At 32.1% G+C, this 20011-nt stretch overlaps 1 protein-coding gene across 1 annotated transcript in view; it reads right to left on the bottom strand.

Moving 5' to 3' along the window:
- LOC145317748 (uncharacterized) overlaps positions 1-11611 on the bottom strand; it is a 60217-nt gene extending 48606 nt beyond the window's left edge. The window contains exons 1-4 of the mRNA XM_080158976.1: positions 11443-11611; positions 6847-6895; positions 2792-2919; positions 707-864 (exon numbers count right to left, since the gene is read on the bottom strand). Of these exons, the coding sequence (XP_080015102.1) occupies positions 707-864; positions 2792-2919; positions 6847-6895; positions 11443-11509 (402 nt within the window). The 5' untranslated portion in view covers positions 11510-11611. The remainder of the gene's footprint in view (positions 1-706; positions 865-2791; positions 2920-6846; positions 6896-11442) is intronic.
- Positions 11612-20011: the final 8400 nt, after the last annotated feature.

Consider the following 20011-nt stretch of genomic DNA (forward strand, 5'->3'; position numbering starts at 1 on the left):
AACAACAAATTTAATTTGACAAAGGGTTAAAAGCAGTTTTTTTTGAGATACTGCATTTGAAGAGAAATAACGATTTCAATATAATATATCAATACTAGCGGCTTCGCCCCTAGGGGCTTTGCCCCAAGAAATAACTTTAAAAAATAAGTATTTCTGGTGCTGCTATATTATGGAAAGTATTTTGCCCAGAAAACAATTTTTTTTTTTTTTTTTTGGGGGGGGGAATTTTCCTTTTTTTGGGAGGTTGGGGGAGTCCCACCACCTAAGAAAATAGCTTAAAACCACCACAGGACCAATAGGTATATACTCTGAAGAGTGGAATCCGATAGGTTCAGTAGTTACCGTGATCTTAAGTGACGGACGGACAGACGGACAGACATCATTCTACTTTGTATTATAGATAAAATGCGAAGAAAAATACCAAATTATAGCTAAGTTCAGCTTTTTATAAAATTGTATAATCTTTTCAATCATTTTGCTTTGTGGTAAGATCTTTTTCTAGAAACCGAATAATATCAAAAATCGTATCATATTACAAAAAATTCCACGAATAAAAAAAATCATTACATCAATGCCAGTTTTGTCAGGCTTTGCCTTCGGCCCCTCGGGACTATTATAACTGGAATTAATCTTATAATTTTAAGTTTTACTATCGGCGGAAAGCTGTCTTTAATACTATGCGATGAATAACAATGCCTGGTCTTACCTGAATATCATAAATCCAGAGCGGTGTTTCTGCCGCGTTGGAGAAGCTGATTTCCCCGCCGAAAACATAAATTTTGGCGCCATGAACGACCATACTGTGCTCCTGGAGCCCGCCAGGACGGTCCCCGCCTCCCTTCAGCTCCTCCCATTGGTTCTCGTCTAAAATTAAAATTACAGTTAGAGGGTAAAACTCAGGAATAAGGTATAGCCAACAAGCGAAATAAATCTAAAATAATAATGGGGGGGGGGGGGACAGATATAGGGGTCGTCAATTCTACTATGTGTTTTTTTTCCTAATTAATTTCGTTGTTAGTATAAGCTGGGTAAGACTAATCGATAAATCGGCACGGACTCATTACACAATGCAAAGACGATTAACTAAAATAACAAAAAATGTCTTTAATTACAGAGGTTTTGGAATAGTTAGACTAAAAATTCAGTAAGATTTTTAATGAAAAGTTTATGCACATGTTTTCAAATATAAAGTCATTTTTTTGCGGATTTGTATAGTACTTGCACGGTCAATTTTTAACAAATGTGACTACAAAAGTGGAATGTAACAAAACAGAGAGAGAGAAAAAGGAATAATTTAAATAATTAAACATTCTAATTATAAATAGAGCAAACATTCAACTAAGTGAAATCATATTTTGTGTAGCACAATATCAGCGTATTATATACTTTGTAAACCAGGGTTTTTGTTGGAACGATTAATGATCTTTTGTTTCCTTTACTGGACATCAAAGAGAGAGGGAACATGGGGCTGTTTATTATACTAGTCCTCAAAGTTTTATAACAACGTTTATTTATATGTTGGTAAAACACCTTTGGGGACTTTTAGAGAATTTTGAGTGGTTGTTTCATTAGATCTAGTGTTCAAACATTTCAACTACTAATTTTATCTAAAGATGGGGTAATTTTGAGTACTCTCATTGGAGATGTATATAAATTTATCGGCCATTATCTTATCCCTTTAGATCCCTGACTGGACATACAGGCTTCCAGAGCATGCAGGGATTGGAAACTGGAAATAACTATAAGCATAAACCTATTCTTCTGAAAGGTTGAAGCGAACAAGTAAGCGAGTATTATATAATTTTATTGTTAGTAGTGTCTATGCAACTAGAGGACTCTTGAATCATTTGAAGATGGGGGAAGAGAGAATACCCTTCACATAAGAAAATTTAAAGAAACAAAGTTTAGGTGAATGATCCTAGGGACGATTTATCATAAGAGTTGGAGGTACCCTCCACCCCAAAAAGTTTACATAGCCATATTGTAGAACTTATATATTAGTTTTGTAGTTATCAAGATCTTTTGCTACAGACATACAGACAAGTACAAATATTCGGTCCAGTCTTTTACGAGATCTTAGCTAACACACTGATAAAACACTCCCTACCCTAGAGAAACATCTTGATTATTTTAATAGAATAGAATAATAAATACGATTCAGAGTACAATTTAATGTTTTTATGTTCTTGACATTTTTAATTAACTTTCTCTAAACACTTTAAAATTGGATAGTAAAGGAGCAGTTTCTCTATAAATTTAGCTTTTCCGTCCGTCTGTTTGTGCGTCTAAAACATAATTTTCTTGGTTTCTATTTAAGATATTTTAGAATAATTAAATGATCTATGAGAATCCTGTCTATACATTGTTTTGTCCGTCGCAAAACAGGCGCAAATCATTATCATGCACAGTTAGGACTTCTTGACAAATGTTGTGCTATCAAAGAATTTGTATTATGTTCGGTGTTACCTAATACCCTGGGTATTTGGACAGAAATGTAGACTTGGCTATCCTTGGTTGTTATTAATTTGAATTATTATTATAATCTTTTCCAGTAAATGGGTTCTCAGCCATACTTAAAAATCACGCATAGCAACGCATTACAGACAATTTTCCGCAAATATTAAAATAAAAATCATAAGAATAATACCATTTTCGTTATCCCAGGGTTTCGTCTCCTAGGGGCTAAAAAAACTAGTTTTAATCCCATAATCTTTTTTTTTATTTTCATATCCGTAAAAATCTGTTTATATAACCATGAGATAAATAACTATCCCTGGTAGCTATAGATTACCTATGTTGTATCTCCAGAAGTCTTTGAGTGCCAGGTTTCCGTTGCGACCTCCCAGTAGGTAGATGTACTGCCCGTGCAGCACTGCGCCATGTTTGCTACGCGAAACTGGAACCGGTTTCTCTTCACCACTGAAAAATTAATTTGGTTACACACGTTCAAACAGATATAATTTACAGAGACATCATTTAGATGTAACAAGGGCCTTACAAATGACGAGAAAGCATTCTTTAAATTGACGGAAGAAGTGAAAACTAGATGCCTTTTTTTCAAAATAGCATAAAAACAACATTATACTATTCATGAAGGTCACTTAACATCAAAAAGAAAGGTTTTTACTTAAAATAAAGTATGTAAAGACTTTTTCTAAGAATTACTAAAGTAATTTAGTAACTTACATAACTGTCTAAAGAAAATATATGTAAGTTTTTAAAAACAGATTTTGTAAGTTGAAAACCTACCATAACATGGCAATCAAATTAGTAGGGATCAAAGGAATAAGACAATAGCCGGTAAATTGATGTACATCCCCAATGATGATATAATACACAAAATTACCCCTTCTATAGATAACAATTTGTGATTGAAACGTTTGGACACTCAATTTAATAAACCAACCAATAAATATTCAATAAAAGCCTCCAAAGTTGTATGGCCGATAAATAAGAAAACAATATTATAAAACGTTGGGGATTAGTGTAATTAAAGGCCCAATGTCACTTCATTAAAGCTCAATAAAAGAACTAAAAACCCTAAATCAGGTGCAACATATCCATTCTAGAAAATCTCTGATAAAACAAGGACAAACTGTAATGAGGTCCAAGAGTAGCGCAGCTATATCAACACATTTATGAAAATAAGATTAGTAAGAGAAAATCTGAAGTTGAACTTTAATTATGAGAAAAAAAGACTGACAGACAAAGTAAAATGTATACTTGATGTTCTTTGAAAAAAAATCATCAATCTATTTTAATTAGCAGCCGAGGAAATTATATTTCAATATCTTTTAATATAGATATATAACCCAGTCAACCTACTTTCTGTTCTTTTGTGTTAATATTTCTGACGCTACTGGCTGATATTTAAAGACCTAATCGAAGGTCGACATAGGGCCCCCCCCCCTCCATGAAAATACAGTTATTCAACTCCTACTCCCTATATTCTTTAAATCTAATGACGGACAAACGAAGTGAATTCTAGAGTAGCTTCGCTCCTAAAAGCTCTATCATTTCTCTAAATGAACTATCTCTAGCCAAGCAGAAAATAGAAAACCTTTTCCATTTCCAGACATCATATCTATCTATTATATATACTTTACATACATGGAAGGGAGGGGAAATTGGGCTGTTTATTACACAAGTCTCCAAAGTTTTATAATAAAGTTTTCTTATTCGTTGGCTAAACAACTTTGAGGACTTTTATTGAATATTTATTATTGATTACTCAAGTTGAGTGTCCAAACTTTCAACCGCTAATTGTAATCTACATAAGGGGTAATTTTGTATATCATCATTGGGAATGTACGTCGATTTATCGGCAATTGTCATATCCCTTTTGAACCCTGAAACAAATACATATATTTATACTTTGTAGGTGATAGAAAGAAAATCTTGAGCATTTGCAATATTTTATGAAATACTAGCGGCTACGCCCCTAGGGGCCTTAAGGGGCATTTGAGGTGGTGAGGGGTAGAATTAGACCCCTTCATTCTTTATCTTAGTTTTAAAAAGAAAAAAAAAACATGGGGGGGGGGTTCATGTTATTTCCTATGGGCGATATCTCTTGGGATGGTGGTGGTACCCTACCCCAACATAGTTCTAAATCTTCCCCTTTACCAACAATGAGAAGCTACACTGAAAGGAGAACCATATCGGCTCAGCGGCTATCGAGATCCTTCGGTACAAACAGACTGACACAGATCTCGTATAAGGATGTCTGTCTATCTGTCTGTATGTCCAAAGAGATCTCGTGAACGTCTCGTGATAGTTAGATAATTTTTAGGGAAGTTTATTATTAGTCCAGGGCAGATTTTAGACTATTTAGATTTCTGCTATTAGTATATTAGCAAGGAGGGAGGGGACATTAGGCTGTTTATCATACGAGTCCCCAAAGTCTTATAATAACGCTTTCTTATTTAGTGAATTATCCTAAAGTTTCAACCACAAATTGATCTATAGACGGTCAATTTTGTGTATCATCACTAGGGAGATGTACATCAATTTATCGGTCATTGTCTTTAGATCACGTGTATATCAGACTGTGTAGTAACTAAAGACGTTAAAAATGGTTCCTACTGCTATGTAAGGTGCGCGATATAAATAGTAAGAGTAGGGGGAATGTCTTGGCCCATAAACAGGAGCAACTCACTACCTTGCACAGTTAGGACTTCTCAGACAAAGGTCGTGCAATCAAAGGGTTGGTTGTCTGATGGATGTTACTTAACATAATATCCTTGGGTGATAGTGTATCGCATCCCATTACACGTGTATGATGCTCTGGATTCTCTAGATGATCACTTAAATCGAAGGAGAATTCCGCCCTTACGAAGTAATGGTGATATCAGTGTGTAAATAAATGGAAAAAGTGAATGCTATACATATGTATTTGCTTCGTATGCAAATGCCTGGAAAATGAAAGTAGGACGATCAGAGGGAGATTATCCAGGTTTTTATACTTCCCAGGAATCTAAAGGGATAGGACGATGGCCGAAAAATTGTTGTATATCCCCAATGATGAAACACAAAATTACCACTGCTGTAGACTACAGTGTAGTGGTTGAAACGTTTGGACAATCGATTTAATGAACCAACCAATCAAATTTCAATAAGGGTCCCCAAAGTTGTTAAGCCATCGAATAAGAAAACATTCCTACAAAACTTTGGGGACTAGTGTAATAAACAGCCAAATGCCCCCTCCCTTCCTGTATTCTTCCCCAGGCTAGATTTCAATTTTATTGCTGGTTGGATTTTCTAAAATTGCCTCTGATAAAAAGATTTCTACTTTGATTTCACTTTTATGTCATAGCTTAGCATAAAAATAAGAAAACATATACGTTTAAAACTTTGCATAATGATTCCTGCAACAGTTAGGTACAATTAAGAAAGCCTACAAAGTAGAGGAACTCAAAAATCAGCCATGTGACGTCATAAAAAATGAGTGATTATCCATCTCTTAGAGGGTTTTCTTTCCCACTTCTCCACACATCTCCCTTATTTTTATGACGTCACATGGCTGATTTTTAAGTTACTTTGTCCCTCTACACTACAAAGTCTAAATCGTCCGTATGTCCAATTTTAATATATTGATTTTAAGCTTTTTTGAAAAATTATAATTTTTTTAATATTGATTTCTAAGAAAATTGGGCACAATGTAATAAGTAAAGCACCTCTATAACCAAGTCTTAAAATGTAAACTGTCAAGCATCCTCTGATTGATAAGCTTCGCTTTTATAAAGGTTGTCATCCTTGTTTATTAGTATCAAAATATAGGGAAAATCTTCTTAGTTATTCAGAGTTTAATTACCCGTCTAATGAGAAACCCTTATAGGACAAATGTTACCAAAATAACATTCTCCATTATTTAAATAGATTTAGCCTAAAAATCTTCTAATCAAAAATTAAAAATCCCCGAAAAATGTTTTTAAAAAAATTATTACTGAAAAGTGCGTTAATCTTGTTGCCTTTTCAATTTGTCACGAACAAATGTAAATAAATCAAATAAGATCTTTTATAGCAGCTATCTAGCTGCTAGCTATTGTAATAGATGTACAAAATTAGTTTGTATTTCAAATGTATTGTAGCTGTCTATAGTGCCCTAGCCAAATAGGGATAGACGTCACTGCTTTTGGCCTACCTATTCTATTGACGTCAGAAAATACCCTATAGCCCATCTCTTTCCTAGGGTTTTACCCCTTCCCTTTCTCTTTCCCTCAATTATGATGTCAATAGAATAGGTAGGCCAAAATTGGTGAAATCTATCCGCATTTTCCTAGGGCACTAAACACAGCTACTTTTTTGGCCATTAAACCTTTCTAAAAATTAATTTAAAAAGAAGCTTACCTGATAACTACAGGTGTCCACATCCTTCTATCATTACCACAAGCAAGTCCTGAAAAAAGAAATTTTCATTAAATAATCTATTTGTTGCGATTAGATAGAATATACAGATAAAAAGATAATTACAGTAAACTGTAATATAAATATACAAAAATGGATTTAGAATATACGTGGATATTATGATAGGGCTAAAATTGTCGTCAATATAGGTTGCTATTATGGACTTTACTTATTGGTCAATTTGTTCATCCAGAAGGAGGTGAGGGGATTGGGTAAACGGAGTGGATGGGGCCAGCTACAAGTTTCACTTACTTAGATTTCATGATAATCTGGTGTAAGATCCCAGTAATAATAAATCGGTATATATGTATATTTTTAAAAGCGAAGCTTTTCTATAATTAGGGTCGGTCCGTCCGTCCGTACGTCCGTAACGGATAGCTTTTTTCGTTAATTTAGGCATGTTAGAATTGTCCTATCGATTTCAAATTTTGCATGGATATTCCTTTAATAGTTAGGTACGATTTAGAAAGCGTAGCAACTCTATAAGCATTTACTTAGAATTTTGCTTCGACTCTTATATATTTATATTCTGATTATTTAGTTCTGACAATATATAAGTGTTAATGTCCGTTTGTCCTACCGTTTCAGTGCTTCGCTTTTATGGATGTTGTCATCCTTGTTCTTTTAATGTTCATAAAAATAACTAATTATTATAATAAGAAATAATTAATAAAAGAAGAAATCTGAGTTTATTTGTGGTATGATTTTGTATTTGTAAAGCAATATTCTTAAAATATCAAGTTACATCAGTATTTCTATATCTCCCTCTCTCAGGGAATAGGGAATACAGATTTTTAGCGAGATCCTTCGGTACAGACACATAGCCTAGGATAGCCTCGAAATCTTAAGTTGGTGTATCTTTGAACTGAAGTTGTAGTTGCACGAAGTGCATTGAAACTTGAATTTAGTGAACTGCATATTTTCAATAGATTAAACTACTTCTATAGGATATATATTTGAAAGAATTTAAATTTTCTACCAGGTAGTTTTAAAATATCAAGACTTCAAATCATATTTTTTTGGATGTATGCAACATAAAAACAGCATTATGACTATTTTAGTGGTGCCTAATTGATTGCTATTCATTGTAATACAAAATTATATGTGTTAGATGTCAATCTTGTAACTTATGCTTTCAATCAAACTTGTCGTTATACATGAAACAGTGTTGGGCCGAGATTCGAACCTATCACTTTCTTGACAACAAGTGGAAGCAATCACATCTCCCCCCATAGCGTAACGGACTGACACTGACGGACAGACATTTACCATAGAGTAACTACTAAAAATGGACAAAACTTGTTATGCTAAACTTTCCTCGATCCCTTTCCTCTGAATATTCTCACAATATGTGTTCCTCTTCCCTTGAGTAAACAAACTTGAATATGTAATAATATAATGGATTTATTATTAATTGGATCTTAAACCAAATTATCATGTAATTTAATAAAGCCTAAACTAACGATCCTCCACATCAACCACCTATACCCCCTAGTGGATGAACGAACTGACCAATAAATGATATACATATTCATATTAGCAATTTTAACCCTGTCAATATATCCAGGTATATCATATATCCATTTGAATATGTAGTAATATGTATTTGTTTATACAACCAGTGGTTTCTCAGGGAGGGGTGAGATATAACCCCCTGACACCTACAGGCCTTTATTTTATGTGAAGGTATTCCAAACTTTGTTTCTTTAACCCTTAACGGAAGGGGGGAAGGGCGTTGAACGCCCCCCCCCCCCCCTCTGGATTTCTATATCTCATTTTCTGTGTTTGTAAGATAAAGGGCTATAATTTGGTGATTTTTTAAATATGTGTATCACAAATAACTGAGAGTTGGAATTTTTTTGAATATCTTCATTCTGGCGGGCACAGGATGCCAGCAAACCTGGCATGGTCATCCAGGTAAAGAGCAAAAATATTTTCTTGACTTAAACAAAGCATTGTATCTTACAAAAATACTAAAATATCTTCTAGTAGTAAATCTTTATATGAAATATAGATGTTCAATTCAATTTCAGGTTCCAGAAATCTTTAAAAGCCTCCTGTGACCGCAATGTTTGACTTCGAGACTTTTCTTACACATAACATATTAAAATTTCATAAAGATCAGCCGCCGTTTTGCCCCCGACCGCAGACTGCGGAAGCTGGCAGATGCCAAGTAAAGCTGCGGCCGCCGAAATTTATGTTATGAGATTTCTAATATAAAATTTGACTGTTATAGGAATCATCATGCAATTTTTTGTATCTATAGGACAATTCTAACATGTATAAATTAACGGAAAATAGCTAACTTGAACGTACGGACCGACCCTTATTATAGAAAAGCTTCGCTTTTAACGATATGATAGATATTAATAAAACCACAAAAAAAGAAAAAGATAAGCTTAATTTGATTTAACCATAAAAAAATAAAAACTGTGTAAAAAAAGTAAAACTATTCTAATTCTTTTCACATGAGGAAGTTTTATGACCTAAATGTTTTGGGTTGACTCTAATTATAGAAAAGCCGCCCTTTTAAAAATAGTTTTGCTCTAAAAAATATTCTCAGCAGCAATTTCTCTACCGTTGCTTTTATGTATGGTTAAAAACTTTATATTTTCACATTTCCTAAAAGCTAAAACTTCATCGCATAGTATGTGAATGTATATTATGTATTTATACTAAAAAAGTTTTTCATAAAACTTTAGGCTTAACTAAAAATCAGGGAGGGAGGGGACTGGTACCCAAAGACTGGTACCCAAAGATTGATAACCGCGTTTTCAAAAACGAAGCTTTTCTATAATTAGGGTCAGTCGGTACGTCCGTCCGTCTGTCTGGAACGGATAGCTTTTTTCGTTAATTTAGGCATGTTAGAATTATCCTATCAATTTCATGTTGATTCCTGTAGTAGTAAGGTACAATTTAGAAAAAGTAGCAACTCTATAATTTTGGAATACTGATTCCTAGGACTCAATGTACAATGTTATAAGCGAAGCATCTCTATAATCAAGTCCTAAAAATGTAAGTATATCCTTAAACATTATCCTGTATTTAAGCAGTTTTTCAACAAATTTACTTACAATTTTGATTTGACATTTATACATTTATGTTCTGATTTATCAGTTCTGACACTCTACAAATGTTAATGCTCGTTTGTCCTACCGTTTCAGAGCTTCGCTTTTATGGATGTTGTCATCCTTGTTATATTCCGTTGACTTAACTTTGGATACTTTTATTTAATTTTGATTGGTTGCTTCCATGTAAACAATATTCAAATTTTTCAACCAATAAATTTATTTTACAGAAAGGGGTAATTTTAGTTGGTTACACCAATTTTAAGTCCGTTGTCTTATCCCTTAAGATACGTGCAAAAAATAGAAATTTCTAAATGCAGAAAAGAAGATCAGAAAAATAACAAAGATTTATAAATTGACTAAAATAAGCAGGGACGTCCAAGCTTTGTCTTATGAGGGGGGTAAAATGAGGGATTTCAAAGTTTCAGGGGGGTTCCCCCCCCCCCTCCATGGACGTCTATGAAAATAAGCAATAAATAGTTCTCAAAATGTTTGATGTGGTTCATTTGTGGGTCATAAGACAAACGAAGAAGTGACAAACGTTGGAGTGGACACTTAACCTAACCTAACCAATATTAAACCATATTATAGGTTTTTAATATGCCCAACCCTGCAGGGGGAGGGGGAAGGGGAGCTTATTTGTATATTCATATCTTAACCCAACCTAACCTGTATACTTATAGTTATACTTAATTAACTTAATATTTCAGACACTCCTGCATTTGTCCACTCCGACGTTTCTCAATCCTGCGTTTGTCCTGAAATATTCATTTGTGGCCTGGTAAACCCCCAACCCAAATCCCTAGGCTTATAGGGGCGCATCCATTGGTGTTTATAATATGAATGAAGATTAACTTTTTCGAGGCAAGTAATTAGACGGTAGAATCAGATTGATAGGACAATTGAATCATAAAATAGTTGTTGTCAAGAAATAAAAAAAATCATCATATTTAAAATGGACGTACGCACTTTCTGGTAACGAATGTAGAACTACTACGCTTCCTAATCATAAAGCAAAGTTTGAAATCGATATGACAGTTCTAACATGTCTAAATTAACGAAAAAAGATAACTGTTAAGGATGGACTGACGGACCGACCCTAATTATAGAAAAGCTTCGCTTTTAATTACAAAGAATTAATTATGAATATTTAGAGTATTTACTATTTAGTTGAGGGAAGCCAAATAAGTACTATTATTATCATATAAAATTACTATAATTTTATTTCTCGTATTCATTTGAATCCGGTGGATAGGAACCGGTTCTCATCCATACGAAAAAACTATGTCTAGCATCGTATTATATCCAGCTTTCTACGAATATAGAAATGTACAATCATAAGATTAAAACTAGTTTTTTTAGCCGGTGACTTCGTCACCTCGGGGCTAAAAAAACTAGTTTTAATCTCATAATTGTACATTCTATATCCGCGGAAAGCCGTTTATAATACGATGCGAGAAATAACTATTACCATATTCTTTTTCGTCTAATTGAGCATACTTTGAGTAAATCTCTTTCAACCCATTTAAAAACCTCATTTTTATAATATTTTTAACAACTTTAACTAAGCATTTTTTTCACATAAATTTAGTTAATATATTCACTATGATATAATAGTTGTTGTATCTGAGTGCCTTTATCTATTCCAACTGTGGTCTGATATTGAAAATATTAAACAGCTGATCTATAAAGTTTGACTATTTCATTGGTCTTTATATACCAAGACATTAAGTATTAAAAATTTTAGATAATTTTTAAAAATTAGCTAGTTTATACATTTAAAGATATTGAAAAAGTGATGTGTTTAGATCTAAAATAGTATTTTTTGGTTCAAAATTATTTTTAAAAAGATCCCAAACAAAGGACTATACTAAATTTTAAAACAAAGAAGCTTTATGTTTTTTTGTCAAATTTTACTTTGTCTCATTTCATTGAAATAAGTATAATCATATAAGTTTTTGGTTAATTATACAAATGAAAGTTAAAAAATAGGTCTAAAAATGTAAATAATTCGTTTCTATAATTTTTTTTGATAGTTGAATGTAATATTATAGGATTAAAAAATCATAGAGTGGAAAATCGAAATTTTGAAACATCTGTTAAAATTTTTAAATATAATTTATTTTTATAAATAAAATAATAATATTTTATATTTATATTTACTTGGTAATTTACTTTGAAATCTATTGAACTTTGCATTGAACTTCTTATGCCTTTAAACCAGGGAGAATAGGAGAATGAAAAACTTGTTTAAATAATTTTTTTTCCAATATTTATCAAAAACAAAGGCAGAATTTTATATTTAAGATTACGAGGGAAAGTTAAATTTAACATCCATGGTCCTATCCCTCTATCCCTGGCACAAAACCATCCGTCATCATACACAACATCCTCCCCCCCCCCCAACCCTGCAGCCGGCTAATATAAAAGAGGGGTAGGTAGATAAAGGGTTAATCTTGGGGTGATGGAGCGCTATTTAACGCACTCGCGCGTGGGTGGAAGAGATTATTGGGGAGGGGCGCGGAGAAAGTCATACGATAAACTTTGTGACTTACACCCAGATATTTGAAAATGTACACACTGTCAAAAGTATATGAGCAAATAACTTCTAAAATACTTCTATTGGCAGTTAAATTAATATTTGGATATAACAATATTTTTGTTTTATACACTTAAAAATAATAATGTTTTAAAATACTTATAATACTGAGAAATTAACTTATGTACAGATTATGGAGTGTACAAAATTGGACCCTCAATTTAACGGCCATCAAGAAACTTTGGTTGTTCCGTCTGCACGGTAGCGTAGCGCAGCTACTGTATAACTAAGGTATAATTGTATGTTCGTCCAACACTATTTCATAGAATGTTGTTTAAATCATTTTCCCTCTTGATTTAGATTTAAAATTAGATTTTTTAATCGATATATAATTACTTGAATTGTTGCACCAGATTTTCATGTACTCTAATAAAAAAAATTCCCCTGCAGGCTAATAAAACGATACCACCCTTATCCACCTCCTTTACTTCATTCACTCCCCTCCCACTGGCCAATAAATGTGGTTCATATTAGTAGGTTAAATTGGAAACAAATTTTTCCCTGTCAATGTTTCCACATTTACTACATCCATTGATCTTATATATAAACCATAATTATCAAAATTAAACCCAAAGGATTAAAACAAAAATACTCTAAAAATATTGTTTATTTTTAAAAGCGAAGCTTTTCTATAATTAGGATCGGTCCGTACGTCCGTCCCACACGGATAGCTTTTTTAAAATGTTAGAATTGTCCTATCGGTTTCAAACTTTGCATGGTGATTCCTTTAGTAGTTAGGTACGATTTAGAAAGCATAGCAACTCTATAATCATTACCAGAATGTCCGTACGTCCATTTTAAACACGTTGATTTTTTTTTACTTTTTTAACAGCAAATTTTTATGTGATCTAATAATCCGATTGATCTGATTTTCGTAAATTGATTCCTGGGACAACAAAGTATAATGTTATAAGCGAAGCAACTCTATAATCAGGTCCTAAAATTGTAAGTATGTCCATAAACATTATCCTGTATCAAGCAGTTTTTCAAAAAATTTACTTACAATTTTGCTTTGACTCTTTTACATTTATATTATGATTATTCAGTTCTGACACTATACAAGTGTTAATGTCCGTTTGTCCTACCGTTTCAGTGCTTCGCTTTTATGGATGTTGTCATCCTTGTTCTACAAAGAATTCTTACACATCCACACACACACATGCACACATAAAAACGCACACAATCCAAATAAGATGCATAAAACAAGCATAATGAAAAAAGTTTAAGTTTACAAAATTAAATTCTTTTAAAGCCTAAAAGAGACAATTATTACCATAAACAATGCAGAAATATGAAAATAATAAAGTTTGATGAAACGTAAAATAATAAAGTTGATTATTTGGACGTACTGTCATTCGGACAGGTCCTGGTTGTAGAGTAGCTGTTTTACTAAACTAGAGTTTGCTCGATATAACTATCTCCCTATTGGCTAGTTTTCTATATGAATATCTATTTCTCAATAAATCTATTTTCCTCACCCGGCATTACTATTTAAAGAAAGTAAATATTTAATAATTTAAATGATTTTAAAAAGATTTTTTTAATTATATTTTTTCCTTTACATTACCATCACCAAAGGGTTTATTATATGATTACAATTTTAGTTCAATATTTGAACACACAAAGTGTCGCCACAATCGAATTCTTTTAAAACAGAGTTTTCTTCAATTTATTATATTATAAATTTAAATTTTCTTTTTCATGATTAGAAATTAAATACTTCAATAAAATGTAAATAGCAACATGAAATGAAAAAAGTGAATTTATTTTTAATAAAGTAAAATAATGGGTCTTATCGTTCGGGCCAATGAGAGTTTATTATGGATTATTGGAGCACTATAAGTTTTAAACATATATTCCTTGGAAGACTTGAGCTCATTTATAGACATTTATTTCCTATATAGATCTGACATGGATCTTGAAGCAAATAAGCAGGCCGTTTTGTACATGTTAAAAATTGGAAGATTTCATTAAATAAAAGTAATCGCAAATATACTTAGTAAATAAATATTCTTTTTCGCGTGTTTAATATCCGGTGGATGAGAACCGGTTCTCATCCTTACAAAAAAAACTATGTCTAGCATCGTATTATATCCAGCTTTCTACAAATATAAAAATGAACAATCATAAGATAATAATTGTACATTCTATATCCGCGGAAAGCTGTTTATAATACGATGCGAGAAATATCTATTCCAGCATTGCTTCAAAACCGATTAATATCCGGTGGATTAGAACCGTTTCTCACCCATGCATAAAAATTACATATAGCATTGTATTACAAACAATTTACTACGATTAATAATACAAAAATCATAAACATTATACCAGTTTTGTTTGCCTCGGCCATCGGCCCCTCGGGGCTAAGAAAAATGGTTTAAAGTCTATAATGCGATGCAAAAATAACTATTAAATTCTAAATACTAACATTTTTATTTCTATGAAGGTTTCGCTACTATTGTATGTTTACTTTCTTGCTAGGTTTACTCTGCCTTATCCTTTTATTCTCCCTCTCCCTCTCTCTCCGAATTTCTTGTTGATTTTGAATGATGCATAGTAGTATCTATGGGATAAAGGGATAGATAGATATAAATTCAAAATGTCAGGGATCTAATGGATAAGACAATGGCTGATAAATTCCCATTGATTATACACAAAATTACCCCATCTATAGATTACAATAATTGGTTAAAACGTTTGGACACTCAACTTAATGAAAGTCCTTAAGGTTGTTAGTTAAGCCAACGAAAAATAAAACGTTAGTATAAAACTTTGGGGACTAGTGTAATAAACAGCCCAATGTCCCCTACCTCCTTGATATAATGGACATATTTTGGGGAAGATAAATTTGTTTTTTATTTAACTATCTTTATATCCCTGATATAAGGTGGTGCAGTTCAGACCAAAGTAAACCAACACACCTGTTAACCCCACAAGACACAAACACACAAACATACCCATAAACACACACACAGGCACACATACACACACAAACACAACCAAGATCCCACCCAAACACACATGCATAGAAAACTAAAACTGGTTCAAAAGGGTTTCCAAAAACAATACTATAATTCACAGGGATCTAAAGGGATAAGACAATGGCCTATAAATTAATGTATAATGTATATCTATATTGATGATACACAAAATTACCCCTTCTGTAGATAACAATCAGCGGTTAAGTCCCCAAAGTTGTTACTTCGCCTCTATTGATGTTGTTATCCTTGTTTTTAATTATTTATTAAACACTATATTTCTTTATTTTCACGGATCAAATATTTATATTTTATTACAAATTCACGATGATAAGCTATCAATAATTCTTCCAAGAGATTTTAAACTCAACTTTTTCCATCTAATCCTTTTTATTGAGTCTAACCTGGGTCTAATATGAATTTTATGCTAATTTTTATTCAAACTTTATCCTAAACTCAACACACAAAAAGTTAAACTTTTCCTTTTCCCCTAAAAAAATTGTGAAGTAAAAAGTCATTTTGAAAGATTTATAATGCCATTAGCTAGTTTAATTGTAATTGTACTATTTTAGTAAGCAAAATTTTTCTAGGATTTTTTACTTTAAGTTACTTTTAATCTGTATGATATTATAAGGTTAGGCTTTTCAGAAAAGCTTTTTTACATAGGTCATATTGGGTTGGAAGTAAATAAATATTCCTTTCTCCAATTTTTAACACAGCAAATTTTGTTGCAACATGGTACACAAAGATTTTAAAAATTTAACTTTGTCTTATTTTTGTAAGTAAAGGTACACATCAACTCATTAATGTGATGTTCTTAGCTTTTTTCTTTAAGAAAGACTTCTAAAAGACAAATGAATTAGCATCGTGTCTATCACTAATTTTGTTTGTATGTCCGCTGTAAGATGAGTAGGATGAAAATGGTATTTAGAATGGCTTCAGAAAAAGCCTGTAAAGATTTATCATTAGAGTAAAACACCAGAGGGAGAAAAAAGGTTAAATAACTGTATCTCTCCATCACATCAACCTTGTGCAACCTTTCTATGGGGTCATTGAAAATCAACCAATGGTGTTGCTTATATTAACACAGCCAAGTAGCAGAAAATAATTTAGAGGCAGACGAAAAAGGTCATTGAAAAAGAAAGGGAGGTAGTTGTCTGTATATACATCTATACTATAGATCTGTTGATTTATCCATACGATTTGAATGGATCTTCTTGATATTGTAATCAATAATCAAAAGCCTGATTATTGATTATGTTATTCTCAACATCGCTATGAATGTTGTTTTCTTATTTGCTAGATAATTCCTAAAAATAATCCCCTCTATCATGATTTTAATATTAATTGGTACACCAACCTTTGGCACGCATATTAATCTCTAATAGATAGCAGTAGGGAGTACGTATGTAATATGTATTATAAAATCATTAAAACGGCAGGTGACAGGAAGAACTATTGCGGTATGATCCTTTTTGCAAACATAAAATGATATATCGCATCAATGTTTTAAATTTATGTTTATCATTTAAATTTATCATTTAATGTTTTTCTTGTATGAAAATAAAACTACTTTCATATATAATCTAAATTTTCCCCCTCACATTTCCTATTATTATAATGTTGAGATATTATAAAATCTTAACCTCATACACACACACACATACACTCACACACACACACACAAACACACACACACACAAACACACACACACACACACACACACACACACAAACAGATCCAGATCTTCCCCATTCATCTAACTACTTTCTTAATTGCTATCATTAAGAATATTGTTTCATATCATTATTAGAAAAAGTGAAACTTTTATAGAATTCCGGACTATACGTCTTTATGTACGTTAGGTAGAATTTAAGGTATTAAAGTATTTAATTATCGTTCTGAAAAACAAAGATGAAAACAATCATAAAAGCGAAGCTCTAAAACGGTAAGACAAACAAACATGAACCCCTGTAGAGTGTCAGAACTAAAAAGCAGATAATCAATTATGAATGTATAAGTCTAGACAAAATTGTAAGTAAATATGTTGCAAAACCTCAAACGGATAGACGGACCGACCATGGTTGTAGAAATTCGCTTTTTAAAAGTATTTATAACTTATGAAGCAAAGCTCCTCTATAATTATAATTGTGGCTTAGCAGAAAATTTTATTTTGTTAGTATTTGTTTAGCAATTACTAAAGCTAAAGAGCTGCTACTTTATGGATGTTGTACATACAGCTTTATAATTTAACTATATCATATGAATTTTGTCATCCTTGTTACCATATATGTACATGTAATTTAATTTCCAGTATGGCTTCGAAACCGATTAATATCCTCTAGATTAAGAGCGGTTCCCAGCCATACTGAAAAATCATATAAAGCATCGTAGTACAGTTAATTTTCAACGTTCATAAAAATAAAATTATAAAATAAATACCAGTTTTGTTAGCCCGAGCCTTTGGTCTCTCGGGGCTAACAAAACTGGTTTTAATCTCATATTTATTTTAATTTCCGCGGAAAGCTGTCTATCATAAGATGCGATAAATAACTTTTCCGGGAATAAAATTTAGAAAGAGTACAATATTCTTGGCTGTATCAATTTAGTGTATAATAGCAAAAAACCATTATACCTATCCTACCCAAAAACTAACTCACAATGGAAAAAATTGGTAATTTTTAAATTAGGGTCGGTCCGCCCTATTTTGGGTAACTTATACATGTTAAAATTGTCCTATTGATTTACATTGTGATTCCTATAACAGTTAAGTACAATTAAGAAAGTGTAGCTACTATAATCGTTACCAGAAAAAAAAGTGTCCTGATAAAGTATCCTGTATTTACGCAATTTTGAAAGAATTTTTTTGTAAATTTTGTTTTGACTTATGCATTAATGTTCTGATTATTAAGTTCTGACACTCTACAAGAGTTATTGTTCGTTTGTCCTTCCATCTTATTTTAGGTCTTCACTTTTACATAGAAAGTCCAAATTTAATAAGTTTCAGTATGTCATAATATTTTTAGTAGCGAAGCCACTCTATGAATTGAAATGTCCGTCAGTCCGTCAAAAAGTTTTTTTGGGGAAAGTGAATTTTTCGACTTCTTTTCAAGATAGACGTTTAGAAACTTCAAAGATTAAATGAAATGACATTCTTCATATTTTTACTAAGTTTTATTTGTCAATTAATTGGGGTGCTAGATTTTTAAGTTTTTATGATTTTCTCTACTTCTATTCAAGATGGATGGCTGAAATTTTCAGGGATTGAATAGGTTTAAATTTTACAAATTTCAACTAAGTTTCATTTGCTTATTGGTTGGGGTGCTATAGATTGATTCATAAATTTTCACGTTATTCATCTTAAAAGATTTCGTGATTTTATTTAATGTTTATTTTTATGACACTGCTCTAGAGTTTATTCTTTCCTGATGTCCATCCATATTTTTTTAAGCTTTGGTACTTACGGATGTAGTCATCCTTGTTTTGTAATTTTCTTCTAAATTTCCAGTATTTTCCCTTAATGTGTGTATCTCATGTATTATGACTATTAGTGTCTGGTAAATGAAGGTGGTTATTATGGTTATTGTCCAGTATTCTTCCATAGTGTGTATCTCATGTATTATGACTATTAGTGTCTGGTAAATGAAGGTGGTTATTATGGTTATATTGTCCAGATATTCTATAATCATTCTTTATACATGCACACTTAGGTAACTAACCATTATCATACATATATATTATATAACATATAATGCAGGGATCTTAAGGGATAAGACAATGGCCGATTAATTAATGTATATCCCAATGATGATACACAAAATACCCCTTCCGCAGATAATAATTAGTGGTTGAATAGTTTGGACACTTAATTTAATGAACCAACCAATCAAAATTAAACAAAAGTCCCCAAGTTGAGATCTTAAGCATCATACAAAAAAACCTTTCCACTTTAAATTATAGAAATTATTGTTAAAGATTAGAAATCTAAATGTAGACTTTGCTTCAAAAGTTTTCATCCATAAAAGACTCCATATTTTGCAGTGTAGGAATAAATAGAATTATTGTGTGTCAAAACCAGAGCCACAAATGCATCAAATTTTCACTTCTCTCTGTTATGGAAAATACAGGGAAGAAATGAGAATATACGTGGATATTATGACAGGTGCATGGAAAATTGTCATCAAATCAGTTTTATATTTTCCCTGTTATTTATTGGTAAGTTCGTTTATACAGTAGAGGGGAAGGGATGGGGTAAAAGGAGATCTTTGTTTTAGCACGCTTCCAGTTTCACTTTATTACTGGACGTGAAAATCTGGCGTAAGATCCGAGTAATAATAAATCCATTGTGGAAGAGGATATGGTAACTACAGAAAATGTAATAGTGTCCTCAATTTTGTATTTTGAATTTTTAAAAAACCCTAAAATTACTGAGTACCGGAAACAGCAAAAAATCAACCCCACG

Source organism: Acartia tonsa, chromosome 4 (genome assembly GCF_053477335.1).
Source record: "Acartia tonsa isolate MP-2025a chromosome 4, ASM5347733v1, whole genome shotgun sequence".
Taxonomy (NCBI): domain Eukaryota; kingdom Metazoa; phylum Arthropoda; class Copepoda; order Calanoida; family Acartiidae; genus Acartia; species Acartia tonsa.